Raw genomic sequence first — 22628 nt, forward strand, 5'->3', positions numbered from 1 at the left:
AACATGAACAACATCATTGTGGAGACAAAGCCAATATAAAAGAAAAAAACATAAAAAATATATATGTTTTTTTTTCCTAAAAATATGAAAAAAAGAAAAGAAAAAAAAAAGAAATCATATCATTATTATTAATATTATAATTTGAAGATGAGAGTATGGTGGGACATCATTTTTAAAAAATGAACATAGTTTTTATTTTTTTTTTTAAAAAAATAAAAATAAAAGGGAGATACGTAATCTTTAAAAATAAAAATATAAAACCATTGGGGCCCTACACCATCGTGGTTGTCACCTTCAACACTCCCTCATTTGAATATGTGCCGCTGGGCCCGGCGGCGCGTTTCCTCCACGCGCTTCACTACTTTTCTTTCTTTCTTTCTTGGTTCTTACTTGATAATGAGCTTAAAAAATCATTCTTGAAAAGAAATTTTGTTTGTATGATGCTTTTGTTTTAGTTTTCATTGCATCATCTTTAATGTTAAAAGCATTGTAATAAATTTAAATGGTTAAAATAAAGATAATTTATATACTTTCCATAAATTAACAATAATAAGAATTTACATGTAATAAAGTCCATATTTTAGCATCATTTTTAGAATATTCACAACAAATATATGTATATATATTTGAAACTGACGATATATCATTATCGAAAAGTAAACTTAAATTCAAATTAAATCGATTATAAAATATGATGATTTATTTTAGTTAAAATTTAAGCATATTAATATATTAGTTGCTTAATAAATTTATAGGTATTCATAAAGAAGAAGGAAGGAAAGTTCAATATTTAAAGGAGAGAAAAGAAGGAATTCGAACCAGTGGCTTCCTTATCTGATACTATGTTAAATCGACTAAACTTATCGTGGCGGAATCGGAAGTGAACCGTGGGGCCAGTGGCGCGTTTACTCACACGCTCCACTCCAAACTCCATTTTTTTTCTTCTCTACTTTCAAGTCTGTCTGGTTGTGGACTTGCATGAGCTCAAAAAGATTTAATTTTTTTCTTTTCCTCTATTATTTATTTAAAATTTTCTTTAGGGTAAAAGAGAAGAGTGTCAGAGGTTTGGGGCAAGTGAACGTGCGCTATTTGAACCACAGATCTGGATCCACTCCAAAGCATCAATCAAACAAACCCCTTCTTTCTTTCTCCCCTCTCTCTTTCTCTCTCTATCTCTCTACTTGAGGGAATTTTTTTTTATAATTTTTTTGAATTCAAAGGAGAGAGAAACTTAGAGAGAGAAAGATAGAGTGAAAGAGAAAGCTCAGCTTCAGAAAACAATGGCAGAATAGCAGCAGCAGCAGCAGCAGCAGAGTTGCAGCAGCAGGTTTTCTTTTTTGAACACACAAATCTTAGCTCTCTTCTTCTTCTCTACTTCTTCTTCAAAAACTCAAACCCCCATTTCATCTAATGGCGGTGCTTTGGCTTTTATGGTAAAAAAAAAAAAAAACAAAAACAAAAAAGCATCAAACTTTGACTCATTACTCAGTTCTTCATCAACAAAGATTTCATCTTTCTTCTTCTTCATGGGTAACTAAAAAGATTATTACATTTTGTTTCTTATTCATCTTCTTCCTCATCTTTTTTTGGTGGGTTTTCCCTTTAATGAAAGGCAAACTCTTTCTTTTTCTTTTCTCTTTTCCCTTTCTTTTCATCTAACCCACACGAGAATACCTTCTCCTAACACCAAACTCTCTCTTTTAACCCTTCTTTTTTGGGTGTATTGTTTCAGGAACAAGCTTTTTGAGTGAAAAAGGAAACAAAAAAAGATAAGGAGAATATGAGCGAGTGAAGTGAAGCTACGCCAACTCTTAAGCCCATCTCTCATCTCTTTGATCTCGACAACTTTGTGTTAGGTGAAACGTTGAGAAAAACAAGTTTTACTTGTAAAACATTTCACTTTTGTCTCCAAAACCAGCAAAAAAAGCAACAATTTTAGTTGGTGGGTGTCAAAACTTTCCATCTTTCTCTCCATGGATTCTTATGAAGCCTCAAGAATTGTGTTCTCTAGGATCCAAAATTTGGACCCTGAAAATGCTTCTAAAATCATGGGTCTTCTTCTTATTCAAGACCATGGAGAAAAAGAGATGATTAGATTGGCTTTTGGTCCAGAAGCTCTTCTTCACTCTGTAATTCTTAAAGCTAGGAAGGATTTGAATCTTCCGGCCGTTAACTCACCGTCGACTCCTTCGACGCCGAGTTCTTCTCCTTCTCCGTTTGCTCTTTCGACGAATCCTATTTCTATTTCGAGGCAGAGTTCTTCTTCTTCTCGGTTGGGGATTAGTCTTCCTCTTTCACTTACAATTCCTAGCCCTTCTTCTTCCAGTGCTGTTTCTTGGGCTGCTGGTTTTTCCTCTGACCTTCAAAATTCTGATGACCATTTAATTAGTCCTGGGAATTTACCACTTGGATCGTCTTGTTTTGCTGCTGGAGGAGCTCCGGCGAGTGATATGATCGATGAATTTCAGCTTCAGGACCAGCTTTCCTTCCTCAACGACGGCTCTCCGACAATCGGCGTTAAGAACTCCGACTTGTTTTTCCCGCCGGCGGATTTATCGTCAAGCCCCACCGGTGGAGGATTTGGGTCCTACGGTGGAGATGCCACTTGGGGTGGAGGGCCGGTTCATCGCCGGAGCTGCTCTGTGAACGACGCGTGTTTAGGAACAGAGGATTTGAATTGTGGGTTGGGTTGGAAGCCTTGTCTTTACTACGCTAGAGGGTTTTGTAAGAATGGAACAAGTTGCCGGTTTCTCCACGGCGGCCTTGGGGATTCCGACGCCAGCGCCGCCGCCGTTGGCTCGCCGAGTAAGATGGATATGATGGAGCAGTGTCATGAACTTCTCAGATCCAAATCTTCTGCACAACAACGCCTCGCCGCTGCTTCTCAGCTTATGGCTTCAGCTAATTCCTTCCCTTACTCTCCAAAATCCATCAACTTTCTTCTCCAACAGCAACAAAACGATTCTCAAAGGTATAATCTTTTCATCTTTTCATCTTTTAAAGAATGTCGTGATTTATAACCAAAATTTCATATTTTCAACTCCTCTGTTTCCAGAGCTGCCGCAGCCGCCGCCGCAGCGTTAATGATGGGGGAAGATCTACACAAATTCAGTCGGTCCAGTCGGCTTGAACGAAATGAATTCTCGATGAACGGCAGCGCCGGTATCATCAATCCGGCGTCAAGACAGATCTACTTGACTTTCCCAGCTGATAGCACTTTCAAAGAAGAAGATGTATCGAATTATTTCAGGTTTCTTCACAGACTTAATCCTTCATTTCATTTCTTCTTTCACCTTGTTCCATTTCTAAAAGTGATGTTTTCTTTAAAGCATGTACGGTCCAGTTCAAGACGTGAGAATCCCATATCAACAGAAGAGAATGTTTGGATTTGTTACTTTTGTTTATCCTGAAACAGTGAAGCTCATTTTGGCTAAAGGGAATCCTCATTTTGTTTGTGATGCTCGTGTTCTTGTTAAACCTTACAAGGAGAAAGGCAAAGTCCCAGACAAGTACAGGCACTCTCTCTTTCACTCTGTTTTTATCTTTGTTTTTTTTTTTTTTTTTTTTTAAGTTTGTTTGTGAGAATTTTGGTTCTTTGTTGTTCTAACAGGAAACAGCAACAAATCGATAGAGATTTCTCCCCTTGTGGAACTCCAACCGGTTTGGATTCAAGAGAACTTTATGATCATCTTCAACTTGGGTCGAGAATGTTTTATAATACTCACCAAGATCTGTTATGGCGAAGGAAATTGGAAGAACAACAAGCTGATCTTCAAACACTTGATCTTCAAAGTCGACGCCTTTTGAATCTGCAGCTTCTTGATGTGAAGAAGAACCAGCTTCCCCACCACCACCACCACCGTGCTCTTTCCACCGGCAGCCCAATTCCTTCCCCGACACATTCTCCAAACCCCTTGTTTGCTCAAAATCTCATCTTCCCCGGCATTCGTAGCAGTGGAAGTAGTAGCACCTCGGATATCCTGAGAGGTGAGGTTCATTATCCATCACCAGTGATGAATTTCAGCTCAACTCCAAAATCCCAACTTTTGATTTGTTTTGGCTGCAGAGAATGGAGTTGCGCCCGTGCGAACACCTCCGCCTGTGTCGGTCATGGCGACATCTACTGATATGCCACGACAGGCATCACCGGTCGATAACGGAGCCTTAGCAACAATTGGACAAGGTGGGAACGACAAGGAGAGATCTCAGATTGATGACAGTGATTTACTTGAATGGTAAAAACACAGTTGATAGTACTTTTTCTTATACCAAGATTCTTCTTTTACGCCATTTTTACTAATCCATAATCAAAATTTGGTGTGATCCTATGATTGTTTTTTATCGCATTTACTTAACTTATTTCAAACTTAATTTGATGTCTTCCTACGTCTAATAATTGACATTGCAGTTTTGAGCACAATCTCCCTGATAGTCCTTTCGCATCTCCTGCAAAAGCCACGGGCGACTACGCAACCAACTTCTCCGACATAGCAGCAGTGGGGGAAGCAGCAAACGACTCCGATGACGCATCATCCTCAATTCTCACATCAACTTCCTCTCTGGAAGTAGCAACATCCTTCAAATCCTACAATTGCCAGATACCAAGGTGAGCACTATCGGTTACAAACTCAAAACAAACAAACGTACATACAACCAAACAGTGTTTAAATAATCAATCTACTACAGGTTCCCATCCGGCCACAGCCCGATCGGAATGTATGCAGGAACGGGCGGGCCGACATGTCCAGTGGGAATTTAGCATCCAAAGCAACAGCAGCAGGTACTGTTTGTTGAAATGATTTCCCCATTGAAAAAAAAAAGGCAAATGGGGGTGTTTTAACAATCATGTTTGGTCAATTCCAGGAAGGAAATAAATATTAAAAAAAGAAAAAGAAAAAAAAAGTGATTTAACCAAAACAAAGAAGTACTATATGAAAAAAAAAAACAATATCTATAGAGAATCAGCAGAAGAAGCAGAAGCAGTAGCTCCACAAAGGCTCCATCATCAACAGTACAAAGAGGGGAAAAAAAAAAAAGAGAAGCATATATATAAGAGGAAAAAAATGGGGTCACCCATTTTTTTTTTATTATCATCATTATTTTTTATTTTTCTTCTTTGATGTTAATTGTTGTTGTTGTAGTAGAAGAGAGCAGTAGGTCAAAACCCATCTTCTATCTCTTTTAGTGTTAAAAGAAATTTGAATATATAGGTTTAAGTAAAAAAAAAAAAAGGACACACAGAAAGAAAGAAGTTTTTTTTTTTCTTTTTCTTTTTCACAGAGTACTTAAAATGTGTAGTAGTAAGGAAAAAAGTGGTAGGGGATGAAGAGAAGGAAGAAGATGATGATGATGATTGGAGTGTGGGGGACTGTAATATTCAATTTTTAATTTGATTTTCTCTAATACTTTTCTTAATTATATTAATACTTCAACTTTTATGTTCTATTTTAGAAGTTTCTTCCTTTGGTATCGACTGTTTTCTTTAGAGGTGAAAAAGCTAACAATTTGGTTTTTGGAAGTTAAAATTTATAAAAACTCCTTCACATTTGCTCTACTAAGAAAGATACGTACTTTTCAGTATGTTCCTCGAAAATTTTATTTCATAGAAAATGCGCAATTGGAGTTATAAATTCACATTCCTAATATATTTGTATATCAAATTGTGCTCATTTTGACTACCAAGACTAAAAGGTTCCTTTATGTTTGAATATGTTTGGTAACTTTGAATGGCATATTGATAATTTTTCCACACTTTCAATTTCAGGTATAATAAATTTGTTTTTAATTCATGACATAATAGTCAATCACATTTCAAATCCAAAATCAATAGCCTTTTAGGGTATATATATTTATCAAACACATTGATTAAATTAAAGTTCCAATACCAACTAAAGTTGTTTCGATATATATATATATATATATATATATATATATATATATATATATATATATCAAATTAAGTCTAATTTATTTCTTTACTTTCTCTTATTTTGAGAAGCATTCCTTATAAAGTGAATCACTCTCATCCGTTTGTTTCTCTGATATTTTGTTTACATTTTAAAAATGTTTTACCGAATGTTTACATAAAATATGAAAATGATGAGTGAGATATTTGTGTAAAAGAATAAAAATAAAGGCAAATCTTCAAAAACTATATAAAAGATTCAAATTTATTATTAGAGAGGATAACCATTGTTATGTAGAAAACTAAAAATTGAAATGTATATGAAATAAATACAAATGGTTAAAAGAATAATGAGGAAAGAGAAAAAAATGAAAATAGTTCTCATATGAGTATGAGACATTATTTTTTTAAAAAAAAAAACAATATTCTAAAACTTGTTTAATGGTATTTAAAAATTATGGATAATGATTTAGATATTTGTTTAAAAATTATAATAAGAAAAAAATGATTACCCAATAAAGTTAACATGTTTATTTCTTATTATTATTATTATTATTATTATTATGATTTTGGTTGCATGTGTGGGGAAAGAGAAGAATGATATAAATAAAGATTTCAACTTTTTTTTTTGGGGGGGGGGGGGGTTTGATTAATAATATAATTTGAGTGGTTATTGATAGAATGATGAAGAGAGAGAGAGAGAGAGAGAGAGGGGGGAATAGGGAAAAATCACATGGGTTGATTGGAGTTGGAAAATATTTGCCAGCTTGTCATGTGGGACCCTTCCCCCACCCCATCCCACATGGGATTCCAATTCCCTCTTCTTCTTTGTCTATATACATTCCTATCCTTTCCAATCCCTTTGTTCTTTCTCTTTTTTTTTCTCCCTTCAAATATCATTTTTAAATTTTCATTATAAATCAACATAAATGGTATTGACTAATAATATTTTCAAACCATTGCAAATATATTAAGTTAATTTTTATAAATAATACAAAAACATCATCATTCAGTCTAACAAGATAAAAAAGGTCGGTTGTAGAAATTTTTAAATATTTCAGGTTGTAATTTTTCTTTTTATTTTCATTGTTTTTCTTCTATTATTCTTCTTCAATTTTTCTTTTGTTTTTAATCCATCATGAATCTTGTATTATTTCTTTTCCAAAATATTATTTGGTTTAAAATCATTTAGATTTGACGATCATATAGACAAATTTAAACGGTCTTGAAATATATTACGTGCGCGAGTGACCAATTAATGACATTTTTCATTGTGGGTCTATGATTTTTTTTTTTTTTTTGAAATTGTTATACATAATGTAGAGATTTTGCTGGTTTGTTATATTTTTTAAAAAATTTTCATATTAAAATATATTTATTGATGAATTTTTATTAGTGATATAATTACTCCATCGTTAATAAACTATATTACATTTATATGTCTCAAGTTTATATTTTAAGAATTTTAAAATGTGTTTTAGATTTAAGTTTTGTTTGATTATAGATTAACTTAGAATGAATAATTAAAAAGAATAATGCCCTAAAAATGATTGTTTAAAATTGAGCTTTTGTGTCCGTTAAAAACAGGAAAGGACAATGGACCCTTCATTCCTTTTTCTCACTTCCTTTTCTTTTTCAAATGTGACTTATTAATTTATGATCACAAAAATTCACCCTTTCTTAGATTATTTAATTCTTTTAACTCTCAATCAATATCCCAAACTTTCTGTATCAATATATATGCTGTAATTTTAACTAAAATTAAACCAGTTCTAAAGTGGATCAAAAATTAAAAGAATATAAAGGGACTGAATTTAGACTTAGACATCTTCAATTTGAGGGACCAGATTAGAATACCTATTTAACTTTTACGTGTAATAATAAAAATCTAAACTTTATGTTTTATAAATAGTTTACCCTATAATTTTAAAAGTTTAGGAACGGAAATTGTAATGTTGAAAATTAGAAGATCTAATTATTTATGATTTAAGGATTAAAATACAAAGGTAACTATGCAATATAGATTGAACAAATTGTGAGCTAAAACTTACTTGCATGTTGGCTCAAGTGGCTGAAATAGTGTTAAAAAAAGAAAAAGAAGAACAAATGGAAATAAGTGATAAAGTTTTTATATTTTGTTGGCACTCAAAATGTGAACATGGTTCACTTTTTTGAGTAGATATCACTTGTCTCTCATCATATATTTGCAACTGCCCCACAAATATATAAAACTCCTTTTTCTTTTCTTCAAATCCATCATTATAGTTTTGGTATATCCAAAAAGTCCCTTTAAATTACTGTTTTACATGGTAATATGGGAAAGTGTATATATATATATATATAGGCTAAAATGATATTTTAAATGAGTATTTCTTCTCCATTGAATAGATCGTCTCTTCTTTAAAATAAACTGTTAATTTCTTCTTCTTCTTCTACAAAGTACAAATTGAAGACTGATCTTCTCAAAGATTTGAAGTCTTCAAAAAGTTGATAGTATCTTCGTCGTTTACAAAGCGATGATTGATCTTCTCGAATATTTGAAGTCTTTAACAAATTGATCGTTTCTTTACAATCTACAAATTGAAAATCGATTCTAAAAAAGATTAGCATGCCCAAAGGTCGATCCTTGAAGAAAATCAACAATGCCGAAGGTTGATCCTTGAAGAAGATCATCAAGCCCAAAGGTCGATAGTTCAAGAAGATCAACAAACTTAAAGATTGAAATTTACGTATTTGAGAGAAAAAAATGCAAGGACAAAAATTAGTGACCACAATATTTATATTACAAATCAATAAAATCAAGTTCAATTTGCTCAAAATATCGTGTGAACACATATTTTAACATTTTAGCACGTTAATATGTTATTACATACTTTCAGCCCACGTGTGTCATTTTATTTTTCTAACTTTTCTAGCTTATCATTGTTGCTTTAATCTAACATCAATTGTTGTATAATTAAACTCACAATTAAACAACAAAAATACAACATGCAAAATTAACATGCAAAAAGTTGCTTATCATATTAGAAACATAGATTTGTACTCGATAAGTTTACAAACTTTAAATGTCATAATACAATTAGATAAAGACTATGTTATAACTGATATAAAATTGCAATAATAATGTAATAATGTGAGTTATTAGATACGAGAAATTCCAGGGACTTAGCAATCGTCCTAAATCGACAAAGATATGTTAGGAATGAAAACATATAGATATAAAATAATTTAAAATGAAACATTAATGTATAAAAAGAAAATGAAATAATGACAAGGTAACTATAAAGATAAAGTTTAAGCAAAGTTGAAGTAAGAGTTTGAATATTTTAGGTTACAAACTTGGTGGTTAAATTATCACTAAAGTTGAATGATTTGATGGAAAACATATCAATATTTGTATTTGATTACTTGGAAAAAAAAAATGTGTCTAAATATAATTAATTTTGTACTAAGAATCCATATGTTTAATTATTATGATAAGAGTTGAGATTAATTATGAGTGGAAAATAATCTATGGAGCATTAAATTAAATCAAATAATAACACTCGTGCATATCAAGATTTGTTTCTCTCTAGGTGTCTTGTCTTTTTTTAGTGGGGCTTTCGTTTTTCTAAAAATAACCAAAACAATTTTGTTGGAAAACGATTCCATTTTTTTAAAAAAATAAATACTTATAAGAAAAACGATCATAGATGACAAATTTGTTGAAATGCTTATTAAATATAACAAAATTTTATATCCTATCATTGTTTATTCATTGTTTATTGATGTTAATGATGGTGTTCTCTCGAAATTTCTATAGAAATGTAGTTCGTGAAATTTGAACTTTGTATATTGATTTATAGTGTAGTTGACACAATCTCTAATATTTACATGCTTGGTGTTTTCTTTTGAATATAAATTAAAATTTATAACTTTTTGCTACTCGATTTCAAGAATCGTGGTTGTTAGTTAAATCGAGCTTCAATCTTTCAAAATATGGTAATTTCAAGACTTAAGGTAGATAGGAACTTTTACGTCTTGAGAAATTTAGAAATTTCAATATTCAATTATTTGGAGCTTTAATTTTTACTTCAACGAAAGATTTTCAAATGATGAATGACAATGTCTCTATTTATAAAATTTTTTTATGGACTTTAGATCGGCTTAGGCTCATTAGCTGCGCTTGAGTTTGGGTTTGGACACACTTGCTTGTTGAGATTGAGCTTGGACTTGGGTTGTGGTCCAATATCTTATTTAGCCCAAAATTTCTATTTAGGGTTTGAATTGAATATGAAATTTTAATTACCCAAACAAAATCAAATTATAATTATCACAAAAAACTCAATTTTCGCTATAATGACATGACGATATTTAATTAGATAAAATTTCTCATTCAACATATGAAACTGTTAGAATTGATAGACACTTATAGAAGTATTAAAGTATATGATTGATAGAATATAAACTTTCATATATTGATTTCCAAATTTTGTTTGCTACAATTTACAAACATTTTCTAAATAACTCCAAAAATTCAAACTAAAATTTGGAGTTTTGAAATTTTTGTTTTTTTATTTAAATTTTACTTTAAAACTCTATTCTTTTTACTTATAATCGAAATAGTCAAAAATAGAAAAATGGATAAAATATTCCCACCTCGTAGAAAAATCAGACGTAACGTGTTTTTTAATGGTTTTTTTTAGTGTGAATAATTTGTATATTTTTTATATTTTTTTGAAAAACTTACAAAAATTATGTAAGCGAGAAATGGAAAGAAAATATGTTTAATTTTAAAAAATAAAAATAATAAAAAGATTAACAAATGAGACTTACTTGTTGATAATTTATTTTACTTAGTTCGACAACGATTAAAACTTGTTCTACTTGTTGTTTGACAGACTTTTCTCGTTGAATTTCTCAACTTACTTATGATTGTTGAAATTTTATGTTTATGCCTAATCCGTTCCGAAGTTTAAAAAATATACCTAGTAGATCAATTCTTTTAACAACAGTTAAACATAATTTGGATTTGAAAGTGACATAATGGGTTGTGTGTTTAATTCAAGAACTTTGTACTTTACTGGCTTACTTGATGTTTTCTTATTTCACTACGTATATGATTTGTAATGTTGTTCGTCATTTTATTCTATCAAACTATTTTCGTATGTACGGTATTTCGACGTGTATATGATTTCTACTATTTTATGCATCTATATATATATATATATATTTATGTTTTAGTATCGAAATTCGGTTTAAGAAGTGTGTTGGTTGAAATGAAGGTAATTTGTATCATGTATGTGTAACAATTCTAAAAATATGGTGTTTAAGTGATTCGTAATATGTAATTGAAATCATCAATATAAATATGGACGTATGCGTTAGAGCATGTAAGCAAATATGTTAAAAACAAATGTAAGACGCGATTGATAATTACAAATACGCAATGACTACTTTTTATTTGTTCAAAATGACTTAGAATAAAATTACTAGAATTTCTAAAGAAATTATTGAGAGATTGGTCAAGTATATTTACTAATTTAATAAGATTAGAGATGGAAGTCGCCGTTGGAAAGAGTAAGCCAAATTATTACAACAAATTTTCGACGCTTTCGGAATTAAACAATATGCAATAAGAATTTTTTGTTTACATGTACAATGTGAATTGAAAAAAAAAATTTCATAACCCTTCCTCCAAACACATCTTATCATAACATTATTATAAATTTATAATAGTATCTATATAACTCTTACCCCTAACACATCTTATTATAAAATTCTCGTAAACATATCCACATAACCCTTTTCCCAAACACATCTTATTCATAACACTATTATAATCTTTCCCACATAACTCTTTCCTCAACCACCTCTTACCATAAAACTACATTTCTAAACTCTTTCCCAAACAAGGGTTATGATAAAACTAGTTCTATTATAAACATAGTTTTATCATAATACTAACCATTCCATAACTCAACCATTTTCCCAAATGATCCATATAGTCTTGCATATTAATATCATTCTTCAAACATACTCTTTTGAAACCTTTGTCATAATTTATTTAATCAATATCCTCAATTTATTACAATATTAGATTATTGAACTACTCTTCCACATGAATTGTAATATTATTATTCGATATCCATATTGGTTGTCCATAATCTACAAATGAGATTCAAAATTTTGGACTTCTACGTAAATGTTTTTTTACTTTATACATATTAACACAATAAAACTTATTGACATATCATACACTTGTAAAGTCGAGAGACCAAATATACATCTAGAAGTTTTGGAAAATAAACCTACGACGTAAAATAACCAAGAGTTTCAAAGCTAAATTAAAAATATTAGTCAATGAACTTTGAATCTAGTGATTGAGCATTAAATGTTTTTCAAATTTACATACAAGACACAAAATTAATTTTATTAGACCCAAGAATCAATAATAAAGTTTGTATAGTCGTAAGTTTTACATGTATGTATTTTTGAGCAAATAAATTTTAAATTTTAGATATGAAAAGGGATAGGGAGACACGTGTCACCTACTATTGGAGTGTAGAGACAGAAGAAGCCTTCTCCCGCGAATTTCTACCGCCAGAAGTTGCAATGTCCAACCATCTCCGTTCTCCAATGCAGAGTTCTCGGTAGGCTACGCCGAGTGTTCACTGTTCAGGTCTTCTTCTCCGACTATGCTTCTTCTTCCTCTTGCTCTTTGCTAGCTGTTCAAAGGAACTTCCTTACATTTGCCTCGTTTCTCCTCTTTATTCTGGTCTTAATGAGATTTAGTCACCACCCTTTTATGCTTTTATGTATATGCCAGTTCTCACCCTTTCTTCTTCGCGTCTATCTTGGAGGTTTTGCATTCTAAATGGTTCATGTATCGTTTCCCCCAATTTTCTGGTGCTTTTTGTTACGCTAGTGAACTTCAACATTTGAAATTTAAGAGATCTATGTTGTGTAGACGATGTTCGATTAACGAAAATTTTGAAAATGTAGTCCACGTGTTTCTACTTGGGAGTTTCTGAGGGTGGTTAATTTAATTTTCTATGGCACCGAAGTTTTGTTGGTGAATTTCCAAACACAGTATTCTCCTTGTGTTGCTTCTTAAAATTTTGATAGTGAAAATTTGATGTTTGATGTATTGAGAATCTTTAAACACATCTTGATTTTCAAATTTAAAATGTTGGTCTGATATTTAGTTAGGTTAATTCAAAATGCCATTGACATACCTGACCTACCTCATTTGATTTTTCTGTTAAAGAAAGACGAATAAAAAAAGAAGATAAACTTTTCTTATTTTTATGCAGGGCATGTTTCTCTATAATTACCTTTTTATTGTTGACATTCTCAGTTGCAGTATCTAGCTTTTCTTACATATGCTCGACTCATTATTATTATATGGATACATGTAAAAGTCTTTGTTGATATGCTAACTATGTCAGATATTGTAAGTAGGCTGTCGGGTAGAAGTTAAATTAGGGGATTGGCCTGTCGGATCTGAATCAATATACCGCAGGAATTCAATTTCTCAAGTTAATTATTTTAGTCTCTCTGAAGTTATCTATGATTGAAGATCCTAATTCTTTAGGTCAAAATTTTAAGAACTAATGAAAGATGGTTGGAGGTAATATGTATTTTTCCCTTAAAACAATGTTAATCTGCACCTGGATCAGATTAATAAATGGGTTTTGTATGCTTTCTCATCAGGCTCTTTTTTTTGGATCATAGTTCTTAGTACAAGGTTGATCTGTTCTTTGAACTCACTGGAGTTTTATCTTGGATCAGAAACTGTTCAGACGATAAGATATGCATCATGGTGTGTATTGTGCTTCTCTGAGAAAAGTCATGACTACACGGAGGTAAATGATGGACAAAGGTAATGTGTTCTTCTACTATATTGAGTACATATATTTTTTTAATGAAAATTTTTCTTTGTCAATGGATGCCAAAAGGTAGTGGTGAAAAATATTAGAGGCAATAAAAGTTATTATTGCTCTTTTTTTACCTTTTGAACTGAGGGAAGACATCTGAATTGAAAGGAGCTGCTTGTCTGTCGTCTACATGACATCTTTTGTGCAGACACACCGATATTTTTATGAACAATGATAATTTACTCCTTGGCTTAATCCTTATTACTTCTGGTTATAACTGGTGAGGTCGAAGAGGAAGTGTCTATAGAAATTTAGATGAAGGAAGATTGCAGTTACAGATATTATAGGGTAATTTTTAGAAGGTGAAGAAAAAGTCATCTGTCCTTAACTCCCTAGTTGTTCCAACTGCAGTTTTACTAAGAAATGGAGAAGGATAGAAACAAGTGTATTGGAAGGAACCAGGAAGGTTTGAATTATAAGGCTGGAACCTCAAAATTCTACTTGCCCCCAATCCACGGGGTGAACCAAGAAAGTTTGAATTATAATCAGGAAACTCATAACAAATACATAATAGATTTAGTTTGAAGTTTGTTTGTTTTTGATTGAAGAGAACTAAGTTACATAAATAAGCATGCAAAGGTTGCAAAAAAGGTGCAGGGGCATGTAGTGGGGGAAAAGTTGCAAGAACACATATGATGCTCTACCAATATACAAAAAAATTTCAAACGATCTAGAAATCTAAAGCAAAGCATTCATATGATCAAAGCTCTTTTGTACTTTTGAATTGTTCACCAAAGAACGTTTCTTGGCATTCCATCCAAATCTCACAATGGAACACACTAGGTTATCCAACCTTTATTGAGGAAAGTATGAGAAAAACTATTTCAACCTTTAGGTTCTTACAAATGTTGGTTAAGGGGGATTCCTGCCAGAGCATTGGATGTTTTTGAACCCCAATTATGATGAGAAGGCATTGGAGAAATACATGGTCTTGATTCTTAGAAGTCTTGTAGCAAACAACACCCAGAAAGAGGGGAAGATTACACCCAGTAAATCAGAAAGGAAAAAGGAAACTGCCTGAATGGTCCCAGTATAATTGGAACTCCAAACCTTATTATCATTAACCTAAGGGTTAATGTCACGATTAGAACAAAAGTTATTTGGGATGGTAACTCTAACTCATTAAAGATCCTCATTGTCTACTTTTGGTTTAAAACTGAAGGGATATAACATTTTTGAAATTAAGATAATTATTGTAGAATTACAATTTACTAGAGAAAGAAATGTAAATAACAAAAAGAAAATTCAAAATCAAAGTTCATGGAGTTCATTTCAGCTTCATATTACGGGAAGAAGAAGAGAGTTAGAATGACTTTATACTAAAACCAAAGATGTTTTATCATTATATTGTTGATGCTGTGAAACTCTGACTAAATTTTAAAAAAATTCACACTCACAATTTATTATTATTGTCATACTATGCATGTCTTAACACATCTGTTGCACTAACAAGTATCTGATGATACGTGTCTAGCAAGTGTTGGAGTGTCCAATTGTTTGACAAGTGTTCATAGGACAGGGATATTCTAGCCAAACTAAAGTGCCTATGCTTCTTAGGCTCTACCCCTATATCTTGATGATAGATACTGGTCAATGGAGGCTTCAAGGATTTTCATGTGCAAATCAAGAATCTGATATGAATGGTATTAGAAATGAGTTAGAGTATTAAGGATACAAACAACTAGTTAAGGAGTTTGTTGGGGAAGTTTGGTTATGAATACAATGAGAAGGGAAGAAAGAATATTGACAATATTTTTGGAATGAATTGGGGCTTGAGAATATCAAGATTGGGACTGTTAAGTACCTTGTACTCTTGGTTTATCTTGTAATTCCATTACTGTTGATCATATTTGGGTTCTATCAATTTGGTATCAGTATGTTGATAGATATCTGGTCGTAAGAAGCAGCCCAAAATTAATGATTGAAGAAATTTTCCAAATTAATGATTGAATTCAGAACTGTCCATGCTTGTATCTTAATATGCCGAGTATAGTTTTTGAGAACTTGGAAGAAGAGGTGATTGACCATTTCTTGTCTGTTATTCTTGAACTTGTGCTATCTGCAAAACATGGTTAGAAATCTTTAAATCTGTTAGGGTCTTTTGTTTCTGAGGAGAGTTAAAAGATATTTTGGTGCTATTGATTGGAAGGGGTGATTTTGAAACGAGAATAGAAGTTACATTCATTTTGAGAGCTATTGATTTCGACTATTGGTAGTTGGCACCTTTAATGTAGTATTTTTTTCCTGTTACTAGAAAGGATTACAATGAATAAATATTAGAAGATCAAACACAGTTCAAATTTGTGATTAAGTTTGTACAATCTATTTAAAAGTCATTCTTTGCAGGTTCATGCTATCATTATTTCATCACAGTGAAGTTTGTGGAAACCATTTGTAGGATGTATTGGCATTCTCGTCTTTTGTTGACCATCCAATCATGGTGAACTATGTAAGGTAGTCTTTGCTTATTGGAGAATTCAAATCATTCAGTGCATCTGAATAATTGGTTAACTGTATGGTGTTAGTCTCCGTCTGTTGGGTGCTCGTCCTCTAGGGGGCGGTAGTTTAATTGTGATTGCTGTTTCATTTTATCACAGCCTAGCAGGTTCATGGTTTCAACTATTGAAGTTATTTAGTCTGATTCCGGAATCACTGTATGCCGGGACCATGGAAGGGATCATGACATATTTTCCTCAAGATTGGGACGATGATTATGCAAGTCCTGCCCCCGTTCAAACTGATTAAATCCCAAATTTTCATCAGTCCATACAATTTTTTTCGTAGTTGGCTGTCTTAAGGGTTCTTTCTTTTTCTTGATGTTGATCGTATAAGTAGCTGCAGAAAAGTGACAGTAATTAATCATGTGGCATTGTGAGGAAGATATTGAATTGGAAGCTCAGTTATAAATATAAGCACCAATTCCTCAACTTTGGAAGTTAGAAATGATCATCCTGTAACATCCCTTTCTGGATGTGGATTTTGGAGTCAACCCTCAGGTCCTCACGATTCTCGAGGTGGATGGTTGGCATATAAGTCTTACCTTTTAGAAAAATCCTTACATTATGAGATGTTAGCCATTGTGCAATTCCCTTGCGTGGCCTTTATTTCTTATGGGGATTAAGCTCAGATCAATATGTAAAATGCTTCCTCGACTGTTTTAGAGATTTACTGGCTGGAGCAGCTTCTTTTTAGTTGATCAATCTAAAACTCCATTCCTTTTGAACTTTTCTTTAGTGAATAAGAGTGCCTTATACATATACAAAGATTAATAACTGTGTTTACATCCCTTTTCACTCCTTTATAAGTAGATCTATGTATCTTCGAGAAGAGTAAAGACTGCACTCAACCAGATGATTTTTGGCTTTTTCTTGGAAGAAGGAATAAGAGGCAAGCAACATAACATAAGGAACTCTTCTACACAAACTAAACACCTCTAAAGCTACTCTTCCAGTTTCTGGCAAACAAACAATGGATAGTGTTATGGCATATGGGTGAAGTCAGTCGTACTTGTCATGGGCCCATTGCTATGTGGGGCCTTCTGGGAGTGACACCTGGGCTGACAAGCAGTGGATTTCCCTACAATGCTTTTTGAGGAGTAGATCAATCCCTAAAAAGGACAGCTTTTCGAGCTGAGAAAGAACTGTGCTGAGGCATGTGACCTCCTCCCCTTCCTGTTGATTTCTTGTATGGTACTGAAGAATATGCGAGGGAAGAAAGATCTAAATAGAAAGGATTCATCCCACTAATGAGATACACAAACTACCTACCCCTACTTGACACTACTAAAATCTAAGGACAGACTTAAGCATCAAAGCATAATGGGCAGAGCACCACACTGGTGTGAGCTTCTCTTTTGCAGGTTGGTCAGCACTTTAACTACATTTGTCTGTGATCAAAATCTTGCATCAACGTATAGATTAATTGGCTTTCTGCTGGCTTTTTAACACTCATCTTATGGAGCTGTTAGACCAAAAAAGATGTCCCTTCAGTACATTGGTTTTCTTGGCAGTAGTCCACACATAAACTGAATTCTTGTATCTTGAGCCTCTAGACTAAAAACAAAACTGTGACAGAAGATTCAGCTTCGAGTGTGAATAATAGTGATCACATTTCTGTTTTAATTAGTGAATGTCACCATTACGAGAATAGTAGTTGTGTTCCTGTTCTTCATGTCACTTTGCTAAGGAGGGAAGAAATACAGTTTTCAATTCATTGTAGCTTTCAACTCGTAGACATCTTTCTACAGAGGGCAAGGTAAAGCAGTTTCACAGCCGGGAGAGACACAAGAAAGTTCAAATTTCATAGAAATAATTGTAGTGAAATTTCATAGAAAACTGAAAACGCTTACAAGTTTTGTATTTGTAGTGAAACTTCTGTAGTTAATTACTCATGATGACCGGTTGGTATGCACATGGAAAATTTGTCTTTTGATACCACGTGTGATTAAAGCACTTCTTCTATGTACGAAAAGCAAATGTTAGAAGTTAGAGAATGTCGCCACCTTGATTCATATTGCAGTTTTTATATGAGTTCAGTTGAAGCTATGTTTTGAGCTCTTTATCAATATTGTTAATCACTCATGATGACCAGTCGCGTGCCCTATGGCTGTTTGCACAAGAACGTGAATGCAGAGATGCCATAGGTGAACAAAAATTACTGCTTCTCATTTGTTTACATTGGTAAATTTTCCAATCAAGGTAACTTTTATCCATAACTTATAAAAAAATGATAATTGATGGTGTCTTAATGGATTTATCATAGAAATGCTGTATACTACAAAATTGATATATACATGAGTACATCTATCATTATTCCTCTGTTCCTCGTCACTTTCCAAATTTAGTTAATAAATCCATATTTTATTTGACACCTTTAATAAAATTTGAATTATCCTGCAGTTACCTTGTTAACCTATACACTAGGGAAAGAAGGCGCAGAATTAGAATATACTAGTAAATCTACAGCCAGCAGACGGCTCCTGCATTTTATGGTGGCTTGTGCTGTTAAGTTCAAATGTGGGCGCCATCATGACAAGGATTTTGCCTTTTGGAATATTCTTTGACCTGGAGCAAGTATTGCCAAAGGGTCATAAGCTGCTTTTCTCTGTACATATGTTTCCCACATTGGGCCAAAATGGGCCTGCCATTCTTTCCTTGTGGTGTAATGTGGCAAATATTGTTTAACTCCTAGATTGGCTGTTTTACAGAATTCCAGAATTCTCATGTTTTGAGTTAAGATGTATTCTAAGCTGTCATTTCCTCGAGAAGAGGGAACTGCAGAGGTTAGAAATGCGACCAGGTAGAAAATTTCCTCCTCTGGAATAATTACAGAAGTTCTATTGTCCCACCTGAAAGTCAGAAATAATTGAATTAACAAAATACATATTGCAAGAATATTTTAGCCAGTAACTTTGTTAGATAATCCCTTACTTTGATTTGTTAACCGGATAGATTAGGACAGGGCCGTTGCTTGTTTCCTTCAGGATATTGCCGAAAACCCCTTCTGCAAATTTTTTTATTTTGCTTTTTGGAATAAGGAGATTCAGCCATGGGTGTGGGACTTCCCACAAGCCTTTTGACTGTAATTTGACGGCTGATACTTGAACTCTATCGAGGAACTCGACATATGTAACTTCTGATATGAAAAGTGTTGATGGGATATAACTTAACTGAGACAACAAGCGCATGACTTCCTGCATAGTAAAAGCAAGTGCGTATGAAATCCTAAGAATCAAATATCTTTTTCCATGTATTATCTGCCACTTATTTGATCATTTTGCATAGATTTGTTGTGGGTACTTTACCTGATCGATAATGTTACCTTCGGTGTGGTGAAAGTATTTTGCCAATTCTAGGCAGTAAAGAATTTTTCCATCAGACTTGAACTGGCTAGCTTGAACTGGATCTTGTGGATTGAATGATGATCTCCAATTATTCAAAAGACCAGTTCTGTTTATAATAACAAATCCTTCAATGTAGTCGAATGTATTTTGTGCAGATATCAAGAGCTCCTGCTCTCTGGAAAAAGTAGTGAAGTCTAAGTACAACACTCTTATCCATTTTACCTGTCAAAGATGGAAGACTTGTGTTAGAACAGTCTCTCGTAGTTACTCTAGGGGAAATCTTCGAAGTTTCCTTTGCGAACAATAATCTTACCATTGTTGGTGCTGGTTCAAGCAGAATTTTCGCTCGTGTGATAATGCCAAACTGGCCTAATCCTCCAAGAACACTGTAAAAGAGGTCACTGTTCTGTTCTTTTGAACAGTTCACCACATCTCCTTTTCCTGTATTCAGTTTCACTCCATTTGTCAGTTAACATACTGATATGCCGTGTAGCAATTAATTTTTTTTGATAAGTTTCAACTGTTAATGAATTTATCGTTAGGTGACAAAATAGTAGGAGAACTTGGCAAACTTAAAATACCACCTACGGGAAATGGCGTTAAGGGGAGTCAATAGTGTGTCATTTATCTTTTCAAGTTTTTCCCCAACTTTTTATTACCATTCATAATGCAATTAATAACTGGCATGGATTTCCCTCTCCTTTACTCTCAACATTTTACATGCCCACAGGCGCCAGAGACATGCTCTTGTATATGTATAGTATAATGTATATGGCAACGAACCTGTTACAATCTCCAACTGATGAACGTTGCTGATCTGAGGGCCATGCCGAAATGCCTGTCCGCTGATCCCTGCATTGGATAAAGTACCTCCAACTGTTAGATGTAGGTAGTCTGTCCATGATTTTGGTGTTAATCCATATTTCAAGCTCTCGTGCAGGATATTTATCCACAATTCTCCTCCTGAAACATCGATGTAAGTGAAGTTTCTGGTATGAACCTGCATTTGAGGGCCCTGAAGTGATTTCATGTTAATCACAACTCCTTGGTGGGCCTGTGCTTGGCCATGAAGTGAGTGGCCATGGCCTCTAGCTGCAACTGTGAGCTGTGAACGAGGTCCCATCTTCCAAATATGCTTTATAGTCATGGCGATATCAGAAACTGATGATGGATGTAGGATTGCCGCAGGGAAGAATTGATATCTATTACCAAAATCTCTTGCGGCAAATTGCACTTGATCAAATTCAAAATGCCCGTCAATGGAAAGCATCTTCAATGAAGAAGGGATGCCTGTGAAGCATAGATTCATCCTAAAAGCAATAAAACTCAGGAAGAAAATCACGAAGCTTCGAATGGAAAGCATGTTGTTTTGTCTGAGGAAGCTAACTGGTGGATATCTTGTTTTTCTTTGGGTACAAGTCTCTGAAGTTAAAGATGAAAGGAGCGGTAACATGTTCTTATTATTTCTAAGGAGAAAAGGCAGAAGAGGTGTTGGAGGGCCTAGAAAACGCTGAACTGGATGGGGATTTAAAGGGAGATTAAGATTTTAGTGGCTGAGTCAACTAAACTTCAGTTGGGAGAATACGTATGAAGACTGCCTACTTTGCGAAAGAGTTTCGGGATTTCCTTTTTGTTCAGTCGTTAAGAAAAGAAGTCATCAGTAATATGCCAAGTTGAAGAGGAAAGTCACCGGAAAGAAAGATTTTATAAATCTTTGTACTTTTTTAAACAGTTAAAAAACCCAACCTTTTTCACGAAAGACAAACAGTTTGAGAACCTTTCTCTCTCATTAACCTTGTTAAGGATACTTTCCCATTTTTAGAAATGAAAAAGGCAAGGCGTTGGCCGGAAAACGTATTCCTCTGCCTTCTATGACTGGTATGCATATGCTTGTGTCTCACTGACATTAATGATGAGGTTACTCTCTTCAATCCTATTATTGTCGGAATTTAACATTGCGTATCTAGTTTCAGATTCAGTCAGAGAGGATACTGGCCCATGTTGATTCATTGGAGACGAAGACAGAAGGATCAGTGGGTCATAAGAGGGTCCATTATACACGTGATATTTAACTGCCTGCATGCTTTTTAGGGAGAAGAGATATGATGGGGATTGTGTCGGCCCCGTTTTGGGGCCACTCTTTACAGGTTAAGGAGCAAGAAGAGCGAACATGGGGCTGACAGCTTTGTGGTGGCACTCAACGCCTACTGTTCATCTATCGATTTCCACAGGTTTGAAACCCAGGTTCCCAACAATTTGTCAAGTTTGAAAGATTCGATCTGCTTATATTGTTATCTACCCTTAAAATAAAATCTGAGTGCAATTATGGCTTTTTCCCTTTCTGTTGCAATTTGTATGTGAGAACCAATGAAAGTAATACAAATTTCAGGGAAAAGCATCTTTCCCCTCTTTCATTTATGCTGCTACAAATGGAAAATTCAAGACTTTAATTCTCTGGCCCTCAAGAAAATTAGTCAATATCTCTATTATGTGGCGCCCGTGATTTAGTTTTTCTTTTATCATAAGCCTCAAGGACAAATTGGCATTTCTTCTTCAATCTTAGATTGGCCAAGCATTAGGATCCAATCAAAATATGCCTAATGGTTTTCTTTTACAGCCTTCCTCAATATCTAGAGTTTTCAGTGTGCTGACAACATCTATATCACGAATTCAACTTATTTGACTTGTTATATTACAAAAGCGAAGCTCTTTAAGGTTGTTGCAGGTTATGGGCTTAATTGGAATGAAAATGACCTGTTAGTTTTATATGCAAAGGCAATATAAACAAATCATCTTGAAAACTGCATTTAAGATAGCTTTTTGGGACTTCCTTTTTTCCCCTGCTCTTCAGAGCAAAGTCATCCCCTTTATGAGATTATAAAATTAAGATTGTGATAATTTGGTATGGATATTGCAATCCCTTGCTTTTATCTATATATTAAGTTTGTAGTGTGAATTCCAG

General features: G+C 33.6%; 2 protein-coding genes and 2 long non-coding RNA genes across 9 annotated transcripts; 3 read left to right on the forward strand and 1 right to left on the reverse strand.

Annotated features, from left to right (window-relative positions):
* The first annotated feature begins 722 nt into the window (after nt 1-722).
* On the forward strand, nt 723-5445 carry LOC103488758 (zinc finger CCCH domain-containing protein 53). Of its 4 annotated transcripts, none has more exons than XM_008447646.3 (8): nt 723-1327; nt 1733-2971; nt 3056-3250; nt 3330-3509; nt 3611-3987; nt 4067-4235; nt 4409-4606; nt 4687-5445. In XM_008447646.3, exons 2-8 carry the CDS (start codon nt 1974-1976, stop codon nt 4757-4759), a joined length of 2190 nt encoding a protein of 729 aa, XP_008445868.1. In that variant the 5' UTR covers nt 723-1327; nt 1733-1973; the 3' UTR covers nt 4760-5445. The 4 variants fall into 4 exon arrangements, with proteins under 4 accessions (XP_008445868.1, XP_008445867.1, XP_050947293.1 ...); XM_008447645.3 differs by having other exon boundaries at nt 823-1327; nt 3330-3515; XM_051091336.1 differs by having other exon boundaries at nt 1318-1530.
* A 6988-nt stretch (nt 5446-12433) lies between these two features.
* On the forward strand, nt 12434-18341 carry LOC103488757 (uncharacterized). 2 transcript variants are annotated; one of them, XR_007824450.1, is made up of 4 exons: nt 12500-12566; nt 13679-13769; nt 16171-16278; nt 16422-18341. It is a non-coding gene; the product is annotated as an uncharacterized LOC103488757 (long non-coding RNA). The 2 variants fall into 2 exon arrangements; XR_007824449.1 differs by having other exon boundaries at nt 12434-12566; nt 16171-18341.
* A 181-nt stretch (nt 18342-18522) lies between these two features.
* Nucleotides 18523-21119, reverse strand: LOC103488756 (cytokinin dehydrogenase 6). Its single transcript, XM_008447643.3, has 5 exons — nt 20450-21119; nt 19980-20107; nt 19628-19888; nt 19254-19516; nt 18523-19171 (listed from the first exon to the last, which is right to left on the reverse strand). Exons 1-5 carry the CDS (start codon nt 21117-21119, stop codon nt 18850-18852), a joined length of 1644 nt encoding a protein of 547 aa, XP_008445865.1. The 3' UTR covers nt 18523-18849.
* Nucleotides 21120-21396: 277 nt separating this feature from the next.
* Nucleotides 21397-22116, forward strand: LOC107990801 (uncharacterized). 2 transcript variants are annotated; one of them, XR_001762606.2, is made up of 2 exons: nt 21397-21544; nt 21634-22116. It is a non-coding gene; the product is annotated as an uncharacterized LOC107990801 (long non-coding RNA). The 2 variants fall into 2 exon arrangements; XR_001762605.2 differs by having other exon boundaries at nt 21401-21544; nt 21640-22116.
* Nucleotides 22117-22628: the final 512 nt, after the last annotated feature.

Source organism: Cucumis melo, chromosome 10 (genome assembly GCF_025177605.1).
Source record: "Cucumis melo cultivar AY chromosome 10, USDA_Cmelo_AY_1.0, whole genome shotgun sequence".
Classification (NCBI taxonomy): Eukaryota; Viridiplantae; Streptophyta; class Magnoliopsida; order Cucurbitales; family Cucurbitaceae; genus Cucumis; species Cucumis melo.

What these genes read in the sequence shown, in the direction of transcription:
- LOC103488758 (XM_008447645.3), top strand. Translation starts at nt 1,974, where the DNA reads ATGGATTCTTATGAAGCCTCAAGAATTGTGTTCTCTAGGATCCAAAAT. An exon ending in GACAGTGATTTACTTGAATG is followed by an intron (nt 4,236 to 4,408) that starts GTAAAAACACAG and finishes TTGACATTGCAG; the next exon opens with TTTTGAGCACAATCTCCCTG. An exon ending in TACAATTGCCAGATACCAAG is followed by an intron (nt 4,607 to 4,686) that starts GTGAGCACTATC and finishes AATCTACTACAG; the next exon opens with GTTCCCATCCGGCCACAGCC.
- LOC103488756 (XM_008447643.3), bottom strand. Translation starts at nt 21,119, where the DNA reads ATGTTACCGCTCCTTTCATCTTTAACTTCAGAGACTTGTACCCAAAGA. An exon ending in TCAGTTGGAGATTGTAACAG is followed by an intron (nt 20,108 to 20,449) that starts GTTCGTTGCCAT and finishes AACTGAATACAG; the next exon opens with GAAAAGGAGATGTGGTGAAC. An exon ending in AAGGTAACATTATCGATCAG is followed by an intron (nt 19,517 to 19,627) that starts GTAAAGTACCCA and finishes TTTACTATGCAG; the next exon opens with GAAGTCATGCGCTTGTTGTC.